Below are 13,751 nucleotides of genomic sequence, written 5' to 3' on the forward strand. Positions count from 1 at the left end.
ATATATATTACGTTTGAGACATGTAATGAAGATACATGTCTGCATTGTAATATACGTGAGTGTGTATTAATATGTGTATACATATGTTATACATATTAAATGTATAACTAATGTGTGTATGTTTAAAATTTGGGTACACTGCACTGGTTGTGTGATCTGGTGTAGATGTACAGTGCACTGTACTTGTTGTGTGATCTGGTACAGTTGCGCGAGAAATCTGAGTATCCTGTGCTGGTTGTGTGATCTAGTACAGGATAATTCAAAAAGTGTTTTGAAATGTATAGTTCTGATATGAGTGATGATATCGTATATTGTGTATATGTTTGTATTTAATTGTATGTAGAAGTTAGGATCTTAAATTAATATAAATTTTAGATTTTTAAATAAGAAACTAAATAAGTTAAATAAATCTAGCAAACAAACATTAAAGAAATTGAGAAGTGTAAGTTAGTTAGAGAAATAGATTGAATAAGCCACTAGGAAGGCAATCATACGAAAACTGTGAAGAGTAAATAAGACACTTAATTCGTTAGTCGTGAATTGAGGAGAGGAGGGTGCGTGTGTGGCTGAAATTCAACGGGTATGGTGAACATGCACATAGATAGAGTTTAAAACTTATTTCAAACGTGGATAGTTGTTTGTGAATGGGCTACCTATCAAATATAACTGTTGTGGCTAATGTAAGATTTTGTGTATGTACTATCTATGCAAATGAGTGGATCTATTTCGCCTCTCCTCGATAACGATATAACATGCATCAAAGTGATGATAACCTAATTAAACTTTAAAATACTAAATAATATGAAATTATAAATCCGAGTGAAGTAATATGTGTGTGTGAGGAAACCCGTTTTAGTTTGAGAAATCTGTTAATCCCTGAGTGTGATTTAAAAGGAGAACAAGAAAAGTTAAAAGAGTGAGGATTAGAATATATTTTGTATGATGATTTGTTTTATTGTGTATTTTGATTGTGATTCTTGTTTGTCATTTTCTTTAATGATAAAAATTATTATATTTTATATATTACGTGAATGTATGTATATAAATTTTCGTTATAAAATCTTTTTTCTTACTGAGCTCGTGAAGCGCACTCCAATTCACCCACATGCAGATCAAAGGAGATGAGGAATAAGTTCAAGATCAATAAAAGATGGTGAAGAAAAATTTAATTACCTTTTATTTTAATATTGTAAATTTATTTAGATGTCTCATTTTTTTGTAAACGAATAATTATTCTATCACAAGATATATGTATTAAAGTGTAATTCCGCTGCATATTTAATATTTATCTGTTCCACTAGTTGAAAATGTTGTACTAACGTCCGTACCCACCGACATTGGGTTCAGGATGTTACAGAAGTCACTAGAAATGTGTGAATTCCAAACCTAAGATCAATCACCAGTACTCGATATCAAAGACTAAGAGAATTTCTTCCTTGGATATAGATTAGCACTTCATGCTACTCATATGGTAGAAGAACACAAAAATATATTGTCTTATAAGCAGTATGCAAGAGGCAAGCACGAGTTATAGCGTAGTAAACTACTAAGGCAAGTGAGTGCCTCTAAGTGATAATGGACACTTATGAGCGCATGATTGGTTATAAATGCTTAGAGTGTGTTACTAGTGAAGTAGTTCTATAAACACACACATACACATGATGCTCACAACGCGCATACCATAAGGACAAGGTACATGCGCGAGAAACCTATACGCAACAAATGATGTGGATACATATAGAGGGTTTTTTTTTTTTCAAATTTATGATGTGATAATGAAATGAATTATGGTATGGGTGTATTGGTATGATGAAATGTCGTTGACATGTTTGGATTATAAAAATGGTTATGGTGATACTTAGTCTCTAACGGGATATTGGCTCTTAAAAAATAAAATTCTTTTATTGAGGAAAAACTAGTGTCATCGTAAAACTTAATTTGACATACTAAATTTTTTAATCGTGTAAAAATTGATATCAAAGTTAAGTTAAAATAAATGACATCACATGATGTTGTGATAGAAACATTATTAAAAAGAATAGTAAGCTAAAAAGATGTTAGGTTCAACCATCGAATAGATGATGTTTATAACACAACAATTTGACCTCTTGTTCTAATTGATAAGTGTTGTAAAAAGAAGGACATAGGAGTATAAAAACTCAACCATGCTGAAGTTTTTCAATATTCTTTGAGATTTTATCTCATTAATCAACTTAATAAAGATTAAGAATCAGACTCTCTCTAACAATGTTATTCTATTGAAGATGTTTGCCCAAGGCACATCCAGTGGAGCTGAACTCACTAGAAAGATAAAAGTTATTAATTTGGAGAATTTCCTATGGTATATGGACTAGTATTTTAAGACTGCTTATATTTTAAAGAAAGAGAAAATATAATTAACATGTATCTTGTTGGAGACGTCAAGTTCTAATAGAGAACTATAGTATAAATTTTACTAGGCCCTTTTATTCTAACGAGTGAAATATTCTAGAAAGAATTAAAAGAGCAAGGAGTAATTCTTTCCCCTGAATACACCTGGATAACTAAAGAGTCTCTGAAGAGACTAAAGCGGACCAGTAGAATTCAAGATTATGTGATGCAGCTTAGTTTGTTGTCCTAGGGGTCAAGAACATGTCAATAGAGAGGAAGTTGTTTAACTTCACGTTTGGGCTACAATCATGAACCGAAATTGAAATTCGAAGGTAAGGTGCGAAGGATTTGCATAGTGTGGCAATTATGGATAACTTTAAATAACATAGACAGTTTATAAATTATATTGAAACAAAACATGATAATAAATTAATCCAATTGATAAGTTTATGCTATCTATCATCATCATCAGCGTTTTGGTTACAAAAAAGTAATCAGTTTATACCATCCTAAAGTGCTTATTAAAAATAAGAACTTACAATTTAAAATGAGTAAAATACTCTCAAGCTAACAAGCATTTGATTACATGGTGAATTTGAAAGATTCATAAATTATATTGAAACAAAACATGTTAATAGATTAATCCAATTTATAAGTTCATGTTATCTACCATCATGATCAGCTTTTTGGTTACAAAAAAAAAAATAATTGTAAAGTGCTTGTTGAAAAAGAAGAACCTACAATTTAAAATGAGTCAGATACCTCTCAGGCTAACAAGCATTTGATTACATGGTGAATATGAAAGGTTCAGCACCTACAATTTAAATATTCTCAATCTAACAAGCCTTCAATTACATGCTGAATATGAAAGGTCCTGCATGTTATATTGATTCATTCACTAAAATTTAGATACGCACACACAAATGAACTCAATTAGTTATTTCCTTTCTTACCAAAAACTGAAATAATTGAAGATCTGTTGAAAACTTTGAAGATAGTTATTCTACCACTTTGCGTAAAGAAAATATAAAAACACAAATAAAAACTAAAGTTATAAAAAATGGAGGGGAGAGAATCCTCCAATTGATTAAGAACTTGCACCCAATTGCCATTGTTCTTGGCTATAATTATACAAGAACTTTCATATTAGTACAACTGTGTATAATCTTAATCTTAGATGTTACCTCTTGCATAGTGAACAAATAGAGATCGATGAAAACGACTTTGAGTAAGGATATAGTAAACTTGTGAAGACAGATGAAAAGAATCCTAATATATATCTGGAGGGAAATGCCCATGAAAAGAGCGACTTTCTTGTGTCCTCTGAAGATGGAGCTTCAATGCATAGTTGTTAAGCTGCATAATAACAAGACATAGCAAAGTAACTTCTTTAATCATTGACAATATTCGCCTATTTTTCTCTTTATATTAAGAATCATTCAACTACCATTCTTGCACATACCAAATAAACTGTGCACTTGGCAAAGAAGAATTGGTACCAAGTAAATGTTAACTAATTGGCACATTTGACAAAGCATCAAAGAGGATCAAAAAGCATGAATCAAATTCATCTCCAAAGACTTCAAACTAAAGGCGTAAGTAACTAACATATAAAAAGATTATCTCATTCTACTTTTGAAGAATATGCTAGTAAGCAATGTAAGAAAAAGGATGGAATTAAATTAAAGAGGCCAAAATTTTCGACATGATCTAGTAATTGAGTGATGAAAGAATGAGAATTGAATTGAATCAGAAACAGACACAATTAGTTTCTTTCCTTTTCCTTTCTTTTTTTGTTGAGAACATATGGACACAAGCAATTACAATATACAGGAAGGTCAAAGAATATTACCTCCAAATTACGAACTTGTTCTTGGTACTGGCCTAGGACAAGCTTCAGATGTTGCACTTCCTTAGTCTTCTCCTCTTGCTCAAAATTTCGTTCACACTGAATGGCAACAGCTCTCTTCAAAATTTGATTGTCATTTAACAAGCTCCGTAGATGTTCCTTTAAAGAAGCATACTCAACCTGCTCCATGGATAAATCCATTAACACCCCACCCCCCCAGCCCAGCCCAACCCAACCCCATGGGGTGAAGAAAAAATGAAAAGAGTCTGAGTGATGGACACAATCACAAGCATTAATGTCATATATTCTCAGCCAGAGAACATAGAAGAATGAAAATTTTTATTACCTCCTTCACAGCCCTTGAGTTGGCAGTTATAGCTTCCTCAAAAGCCTCTAAAATTCTTGCAGCTCGTCCCTTGGCATCATCAATATCTCTTGCATTTGTCATCTCATGCACAAACAAATCCACCCACTTGGATCCGTCTGTCATATTTACATAATCAACAGCTGCTTGCACATCATTTACAGGTTCAACCTCCAGGTGTGAAATTTGACTACCTAAACCATAAAGATTGAAGAGGAAGCTTCATAAAACAATCTAACCACAAGCATACTGTAAAACTCGCAAGTAAAACACATAACAGGTATGACTACCAGTTCAACAGCTTACATTATTCCTAAAATAGTTCAAGCCACTGAATGATTTTCTTCCTCCAGTTACGCAGTCTTAAGTTATAGCTACTTGTCTAAATAAATTAATAAAGGGAAATCATTAATAATAGATGACTTACAAGTAGCCATGCTCTGTCCGAAAACATCTGTACAACTTCCAACAGTAGTCGAATCAATGCTAGGTGATTTATTCATTTCAACAGCATCACCAACAGAAAGAACACGTAGACTCTCGATCGCATCTTCAATCTTATTGTTGTTATTTCTGAAAATAGTTTTTACCAACTATATGCAGAAAGACAATAGAAGATTATTGACTGTTGGAATCAAAACGCTCCAAACAAATAAGGTGTTAGCAGAACAAAATAATAAACACTAATTAAAGCAAGCATAAATTCTCCAAGATCGTCGGAAGAGCCATAATTGACTCCAATCCCAACTTTTACGTGTCTCAAAGATCCCTTGTCGATTAGCTAAGACACGTGGAATACATATTCACATCGTTTAGAAACTAGAAACCAAGCAAACTAATTGAGGAAAACCATTTTAAACTGATAAAAGAAAGAAATTTGTGTAACTCATTTCATATTCATACCACTTTGAAGAAAACCTGAAGAAATTTAATAATTTGACTTCAAAATGTTGGACACACTACAACAATGAAGATAATAAGATAACACTTACTCCATCCAACTATAATATCGAAGACATGAAATTAATTAAAAAAAAAAAAAAAACTACACATAATCTTTAACAATTAACATGAAAAACTGAAATTACTACTGGAAATGACCGACTTACATTATTCCAATCAACCCGTTATGAATCATAGCAAAATTTTCCAATAAACTTATAAACATGAAATGTTTAACAATGAACACACACCTCATGATCCAAGGCAGGAAACATATCGAGCAAGGCCGATAGCGGGTCATCTGATCCGGACCCAATATCGGAGGATCGGACAGGAGATCCGAAAGTCGAACATCTAGATCGCTTAGCCGATGATCCAGAGGAACCAAATATCTCTTCAAACCCAACCCGTTTCCCACAAACCCCGGCAGACATCTGCACCAACCTAAAACCCTAAGGTTTTTTTCTAACAAATTGCTCTCAAAATATTCACACAACAAAATAAAAGGAAATTTATCAAAAGAACACGTTAATACGAAAGGAAAACAAATATATACATATATATATATATACAGCAATATTATTTATATCCAAATATTATCTAACTTCATTCAGTATTACGGTTATACGATCTGGAAAAACCCTACTTTTGATGGGGAAGGTAAGAGAGATGTTCGAGATTCGATTATTACAGGAACCTGAAATTGTCTACCGTCGAGGTCCGCGGTAAAGATGAATGATGCAAGTAAAGTATAGTTGGGTGAAGTAGCTAAGCTGGTTTCTACTTGATTCAATGCGCTGTCTCGGGTTCCTTCTTTTATCACGTGAAATTAAGTCTGCATTTCTGCTGGTCCTATCTCATGCTTTGATTTTTAAAATAGTTGGCAATTAAAAATATATATTTACTTAATATTTGAAAGAAAAAATTATAAAAAAAAAAAATAGTATTATTTTTAAAAATAAAAATAAAAATTTTATGTGTAGTGAAATTGATATTTGAAATTTATTTATAAATTTTTAATAAAACATAAAATTATTTTTTAAAAAATTATATATTATAATGTTTTGTATTAAATTTATCAAGAACAAATTTTGCTTTAACTTGTTACTAAAATATTTTACATTCTATTTGTTTAATTACAAAAGTATTTGTTTAAACCTAAAAACTACAATTAAATGTTTGACCAAGTAAATGACAAAGATATTAAACCAATAAAAATAGACAACATGTTAGTTCAATCGTTTAATTAATCGTCTGTTTAGCCTTTAAAATTAGTATACTAACTGTTTTCAAACAATATTTACAAAAAAAAAAAATACTATAAAGTATGTTATTACATTTTTTTATTAAAAAAATGTTATACTGTAATTTTTTAATTTATTATAATTATTTTAATTAATAAAATTTAGACACTGCAAGATATTCTTTAAATTCGAATATTTGATAACTTATTGGGACAAATTTAACTTAGTTACTATAACCCACCAACATACTAATGATATAAACTATAAACTCTTCTGAATCTTTTTCTAAAAGTAAACATATAAGAAGAAATTCTTTTGAGGATCTCCGACTTTGCTCAAATAAAAGGATGATTTATGTTTTTGGTTCCTTAAGAAACATGTTAGGAAATAATGATGTACGATATTAAAAATCTAATAAAATTTTAGATAACTATCTCAAAATATTTCTTTAAGATTAGAATGTAATTAGAAATTCTTATTTGATTTCTCTCCAAAATAAATGATTTTGCTCTTAATTTCCCTCTCAATCTTGTTAGAAATCTTGTAATTGAATTATATTTAAAGACCTAAACACTTATAATTGTTAAAGGCAAGAGAAATCTAGAGTTAGTGCATTTAGTACACCTAACAATCAAATTTAGAGTTATAATTACATATGTAATGTGTGATAGTTCGACAAATATCTATAAGACATAATAAAAAAAAAAGTGAATAAAGCCTTTATATTTATGAAAAGTATGCATCACTCTATACCATATAACATATTTTAAGTAGTACAGAGTGTTATGTGTATGCTTCCATGTATTGTTGTAAAACACATCACATCTTTTGAAAACACGTTTGTGTAATGTAACAGAAAGCATTCATTCTACACATTTTTGAAAAAAAAAATGTTATTTTGTTTCTGAATATTTTTCCATTTTAATATAGTTTTAAAATAGTTTTTCAATTAAGTTTTTTGTGTAAAGCACCAAAAGTAATTTTTCAATCATTTCAAAATAAAAAGTTTTGATGTGATTATTTCATCACACCCTTGCTATACGTACATTTTAAATATGTTCTTATGATGTATTTTTTATATCACATTTTTTATTTCAAAATTTTAAAGATAAAATCTTTAGTCCAAATTCTGAATTGTATACGGATAAAGATGTTGAGTTATACATGTTAGATCTTTCATTCTTCTTCTCTTTTGTCTTTTTTCTCCCATGAGTTCTTCACACTTGATTTCACCATCCTTATTTCTTATTGCAGTTTTTCCTTAAATTCTCATTTAACTAATGTTAGTATAATTAATTTTTGTAATTCATCAAAATCAATTCGAATAGTTTGACAAACTTAATGGATTATGCCTTGAATGCACATCTCAACTATTGAAACTTTCGATCGGCAAGTTATGCAATCAAGATTACATGCTCTATCTTGATTGATAATCAGCAACTGACTCGTCTTTCTTTTGTTTGGTGTTAATAAGCTTAGTACTGTTTACTGTTTGATAAGTATTGAAAAATCAACTAACGAACTATTTTATAACTGTACCAAAATATCATAGATTCAACCTCTAAGTTGGTGTACCAATTGCATGCAATCTCACAAATTATTTGGCAAGTAGATCTTAAGCAGCACATGTATTATCAAAACTTTCAACGAAGTGAACATTATAGTATTTGAGATTATTTATTTAATTGAATTGTCGAAAATTTAAAGGTTAACAGCTGTTGGCATCACCATGATGTTGATAATCTTTTTGTAAGGCTTCAAATACAATATATAAATTTGGAAAGAACCACCATGTTATACTTTAACAAGAATCTTGATTATGCATTACGATTGCTGCACTGACAACAAAGTCAATATAATCTTATTCTTGCAGTACTTTCATATTTTTAATGCTTCATATATGATTTAGTTTGTGAGGGGATTCATCATTATTGTTCATCCCTAACTTAGTCTTAAGGGTAAAAATCTCTTGATATTTATCCTTCAAATATTGAGAAAATGTTGAGTTTTTTTTATCTTTTTTTTTATCTATTTTAATAATTCTTTCTCCCACGTCGGAAGTGTTTATCATAATAATTAGTATCATTTCATACAAATAAGAAATTATGCTTGCATAATTTGGTGAGACATATTGTGCTTAATACTTACCCTTCGAGCCTCTTGAAGTTGTTGGGAGGACAACTTAACTTGTGATAGTGGACAAGATGGTTTGTGGTTTGTTGTAGAAGGAAGAGATGAGAGACAAAGTCATCCAACCAGGTGTGCCAAGTTTTTAAATGAAATAATACAAAATCTATTATAAAATATTAATTTATTGATTTATTGAAGAATGTGATACAAACTTTAGGTTGTTATTCTTTTCTTTACAAAATAATATTTATCTGATTTAATATCTTTGAATGAGTTACTGGTTCGGATAATAAATTATTTGATCTCAAATGACGAAAAGTTTTCTATAGATATTTAGCATAATAATTAACTTCACTTGATCTTGAATAAATTAAAATTTTCGTGATATTTTTTATTCGAATGATGACTTACTTAATATTAAGATGAGAGTTATTCTTATTGGAAAAAAGATCAGTTGAAGTAGTAAAAGACTTATTGTTTCTTGATTGTTGTCAGTCTTTTGATCATATTTGAAGGTAAAATTTTGATATGCATAGAGTGTTGCTTTTTCACAGCCTCCGTAATACTCAAAAAGATATGTTATAGATTTAAAAGATATGTTTGCTTACTTTTGAGAATAAGATATCGAAGAAGAGGATTGGTCTTGCTTTTATGAAGAAGATGCATTTTTCTATTGCTTTTGGAGGCTTTGTGGTATCCTTTTTGCAATCATTTATAGTTTTTCCTCTTAATATTCGTGAAAGACCTTTATTTATAGAGCGTAACATGAGAAATTATGTTTTATTCAGAAAACTCTAAAAATAAATATGGTGACAATAAAATAATGTACGTATAAAATAAGATTAAATTTATTAAAATAATTAGACTTAATCTAAATATATTTTAGATATTAGTTAAATTATAAATTCATCTTGTTATTTTATTATTTAATTATTTATTTATTTTTATTGATTAATTAAATAATAACTTTAGAAAAATTTGTAAATTTTAATGTTTATACATGCCCATTGATACAATCACATAGGTGAGACCAACAAAGATTATTGCTAGCATAATATTCACATGGTTAATAAACACCTAATAATTTCTAAATTCAAACGTAAATTTTTTTTTTTTTTTTTTTTTTTAACTCCTTGGCAAATTTTTCCTCAATCAGGCGGAAAATGAAAATCTAAAGTTGACAAATAAAAAACATCAAGAATCTAGGATCTAATATAAAAATTCAAAACGACATTCCCATAAGATGAGAATATGATCGTTTTGAATAAACTGAGGGACCAAAGTGAAAAGAAATGAAAACATGGATCTTTAAATTTAAAAATGTAAAGGTCCATGACAAATAAAAATAAAAGCAAAGATGAGGGACCAAAGTTGCAAATTAAACTCTATATAAACCCTTCATTTTACCTTTCTTTGCCTCTTTCCCCTGAATTGAAACCCTAGTGTTTAGCTTCTTGCTTTCTCTTTTTTCTTTTATATTTCTTTCTCGTTTTTTTTTATCAAGTTCTTCTCTGTCGACAAAACTAGGGCAGAACAGAGATGGCTGGTAAAGGAGAGGGTCCTGCTATTGGTATCGACCTCGGAACTACATACTCCTGCGTGGGAGTATGGCAACATGACCGCGTGGAGATCATCGCCAATGACCAAGGAAACAGGACTACGCCGTCATACGTTGCGTTCACTGATACGGAACGTTTGATTGGCGATGCGGCCAAAAACCAGGTTGCCATGAACCCGGTGAACACGGTCTTCGGTATGAGCTCGGCTTCTCGATCTCGTTTCTTATTCCTGATCTAGATCTGTTGTTAGTTGAAACTTTTTTTTTGGTATATATGATATGTAGATCCAGATGTTTAGGAGATATTGATTAATTTATTCGGCTAGGATTTGATTCCATGAATTTAATTGGATCAGTTATTTGATGTCGTAAGTGCGTGTCCGGTCTCAAATCATTCATTTCCCTCTAGGTTTGTAAAAAGGAGTATTCTAGATCTCTTGCTTTTTTTTTGGATCTATGAAATATAATGAATCTGTAACCTAATAATTTGTTTTGAAATGTTAATAGCCGATTACTGAATGCTTTCACACTGGTATGTTTTTGAGACGGTGTCTTATTTTAACTTGATTTAATACTTTTTAATAAGGATTCTTTTACTAGGATGTTATCATAACGTGAAGTTTCCTACTAGACAGAGAAGGCTAGCGGTAGTTATTTCTGTATTTCCTTGTACTTTCAAATTGAATAACCTGGCTAGGTTTGTTGTGTAACTGAAAAAGGGTGTGAATAATGGAGAGAAAAACCCAGTAACTGGAGTTTGAGCATGTGCTAGTGTAAATTGACATATTTTCACTCGAACTCTGGCAGTAGAAAGTCCAAATTTGTCTACACCGGAAGCAGAACGAATGAAAAAATGTTTAAAGACTTTTTCTGTTTTGATCTTGTCTGAGTTAAAAGGTTTGGGCTGCAATCCAATCTATCTATTGCCTCATATTGAGCATTGTCTGATCAATCTGCTCAGTCTTTATATTAGGAATGAGCAAAGTGTCTAAAATTTGTTTTTCTTAGAAAATGATCATTTTATCCTTATCCTTATTGGATTTCTGACATTTTTTGCTCTTAACAGATGCAAAGAGGTTGATTGGACGTAGATTCAGTGATGCTTCTGTTCAAAGTGACATTAAATTGTGGCCTTTCAAGGTTATTCCTGGTCCTGCTGACAAGCCAATGATTATAGTCAACTATAAAGGCGAAGACAAGCAATTTGCTGCTGAAGAAATCTCTTCCATGGTTCTCATGAAGATGCGTGAGATTGCAGAGGCCTACCTTGGATCCACAGTGAAGAATGCCGTGGTCACTGTGCCTGCATACTTCAATGATTCACAACGTCAGGCCACAAAGGATGCGGGTGTCATTGCTGGCCTCAATGTTATGCGTATTATTAATGAACCTACGGCTGCAGCCATTGCCTATGGTCTTGATAAGAAGGCAACTAGTGTTGGCGAGAAGAACGTTTTGATCTTTGATCTTGGTGGCGGTACATTTGATGTCTCTCTTCTTACCATTGAAGAGGGTATTTTTGAGGTGAAGGCCACTGCTGGAGACACCCACCTTGGAGGTGAAGATTTTGACAACAGAATGGTAAATCACTTCGTTCAGGAGTTTAAGAGGAAGAACAAGAAGGACATCAGTGGAAATCCGAGAGCACTTAGGAGGTTGAGGACTGCTTGTGAGAGAGCTAAGAGAACCCTCTCATCCACTGCCCAGACTACTATTGAAATTGATTCCTTGTATGAGGGAATTGACTTCTACTCCACCATTACTCGTGCTAGATTTGAAGAACTCAACATGGATCTGTTCAGAAAGTGTATGGAACCAGTTGAGAAGTGCTTGAGGGATGCCAAGATGGACAAAAGCACAGTTCATGATGTCGTGCTTGTTGGTGGATCTACTAGAATTCCCAAGGTCCAGCAGCTTTTGCAGGACTTTTTCAACGGAAAGGAGCTCTGCAAGAGCATCAACCCTGATGAGGCTGTTGCCTATGGTGCTGCTGTACAAGCTGCTATTTTGAGTGGTGAAGGTAATGAGAAGGTGCAGGATCTCCTGCTGTTGGATGTCACTCCTCTGTCTCTTGGTCTAGAAACAGCTGGTGGTGTTATGACTGTGTTGATTCCCAGGAACACAACCATTCCCACAAAGAAGGAGCAGGTCTTCTCCACTTACTCCGACAATCAGCCTGGAGTGTTGATTCAGGTATACGAGGGTGAGAGAACAAGGACCCGGGACAACAACTTGCTTGGCAAATTTGAACTATCAGGGATCCCTCCTGCTCCAAGGGGTGTTCCACAGATCACAGTGTGCTTTGATATTGATGCTAATGGTATCTTGAATGTCTCTGCGGAGGACAAGACAACTGGTCAGAAGAACAAGATCACCATCACCAATGACAAGGGAAGACTGTCTAAGGAGGAGATTGAAAAGATGGTTCAGGAGGCAGAGAAGTACAAGTCGGAAGATGAGGAACATAAGAAAAAAGTTGAGGCCAAGAACGCATTAGAGAACTATGCATACAACATGAGAAATACAGTTAAGGATGAGAAGATTGGTGCCAAGCTCCCTCCACCTGATAAGAAGAAGATTGAGGATGCTATTGAGCAGGCCATCCAATGGCTCGACAGCAACCAACTTGCCGAGGCTGATGAATTTGAGGACAAAATGAAGGAACTGGAGAGCATCTGCAACCCTATCATTGCAAAAATGTACCAGGGTGCTGGGGCTGATATGGGTGCAGGAATGGATGACGACGCCCCTGGTGCTGGTGGAAGTGGTGCTGGTGCTGGTGCTGGTGCTGGCCCCAAGATTGAGGAAGTGGATTAAGTATTTTCATTGCCTATTTTTATCTTGTGGGTTTCATTTCAGCAACTTAGGTTTTTATTATTTTGGCTTTAATTGGTTTTTTATGGCTTTGAAGAACAATTCTAATAGTCTCGTTATCGGATATTCAGTATTTCGTTGAACTTATAATTTGGTATTTTTGCCTGGAGGCTGAATTTAGGTTTGAAACATTGATCAGCTTTTGTGGGATAGCGACCGCCCAGGTGTGCATAAATTATTTGTGGTTCTTCCTTTTTAGTTTTTTTATTTTAGAAGTAGTATTGGGTGAGTGACTTGAGGGAATGCAGGCGCAGACCGCAGCCACATTTTATCGTCCAATTTATCAACAAAGATAAAGAGGGGTAAAAATTGCTTCTAGGGAATTGTATGGCCACTCAAACCATGACATGTCATATGGGTCTATTGATGATTGTTAAATTTATACGAAGGAAAAAAAAAAAATAAAAAATTAAAGATCAC

General features: G+C 32.5%; 2 protein-coding genes across 4 annotated transcripts; one reads left to right on the forward strand and one right to left on the reverse strand.

The window, feature by feature from the left end:
* Positions 1-3,421: 3,421 nt before the first annotated feature.
* Positions 3,422-6,380, reverse strand: LOC110826212 (UDP-glucose 6-dehydrogenase). 3 transcript variants are annotated; one of them, XM_088209867.1, is made up of 6 exons: positions 6,223-6,380; positions 5,777-5,959; positions 5,011-5,176; positions 4,566-4,777; positions 4,223-4,399; positions 3,422-3,726 (listed from the first exon to the last, which is right to left on the reverse strand). In XM_088209867.1, exons 2-6 carry the CDS (start codon positions 5,957-5,959, stop codon positions 3,640-3,642), a joined length of 825 nt encoding a protein of 274 aa, XP_088065993.1. In that variant the 5' UTR covers positions 6,223-6,380; the 3' UTR covers positions 3,422-3,639. The 3 variants fall into 3 exon arrangements, with proteins under 3 accessions (XP_088065993.1, XP_021912505.1, XP_088065994.1); XM_022056813.2 differs by having other exon boundaries at positions 6,217-6,374; XM_088209868.1 differs by having other exon boundaries at positions 6,172-6,365.
* Positions 6,381-10,307: 3,927 nt separating this feature from the next.
* LOC110826210 (heat shock cognate 70 kDa protein 2) lies at positions 10,308-13,483 on the forward strand. Its single transcript, XM_022056811.2, has 2 exons — positions 10,308-10,652; positions 11,524-13,483. Exons 1-2 carry the CDS (start codon positions 10,439-10,441, stop codon positions 13,272-13,274), a joined length of 1,965 nt encoding a protein of 654 aa, XP_021912503.1. The 5' UTR covers positions 10,308-10,438; the 3' UTR covers positions 13,275-13,483.
* Positions 13,484-13,751: the final 268 nt, after the last annotated feature.

This window comes from Carica papaya, chromosome 8 (genome assembly GCF_054855325.1).
Source record: "Carica papaya isolate Zhongbai chromosome 8, ASM5485532v1, whole genome shotgun sequence".
Taxonomy (NCBI): domain Eukaryota; kingdom Viridiplantae; phylum Streptophyta; class Magnoliopsida; order Brassicales; family Caricaceae; genus Carica; species Carica papaya.

Coding starts and splice junctions, on each gene's coding strand:
- LOC110826210 (XM_022056811.2), top strand. CDS start 10,439: ATGGCTGGTAAAGGAGAGGGTCCTGCTATTGGTATCGACCTCGGAACT. Junction 10,653..11,523: donor CCCGGTGAACACGGTCTTCG/GTATGAGCTCGG, acceptor TGCTCTTAACAG/ATGCAAAGAGGTTGATTGGA.
- LOC110826212 (XM_088209867.1), bottom strand. CDS start 5,959: ATGTCTGCCGGGGTTTGTGGGAAACGGGTTGGGTTTGAAGAGATATTT. Junction 4,778..5,010: donor CGGACAGAGCATGGCTACTT/GTAAGTCATCTA, acceptor TTTATGGTTTAG/GTAGTCAAATTTCACACCTG. Junction 3,727..4,222: donor AACAAGTTCGTAATTTGGAG/GTAATATTCTTT, acceptor GTTATTATGCAG/CTTAACAACTATGCATTGAA.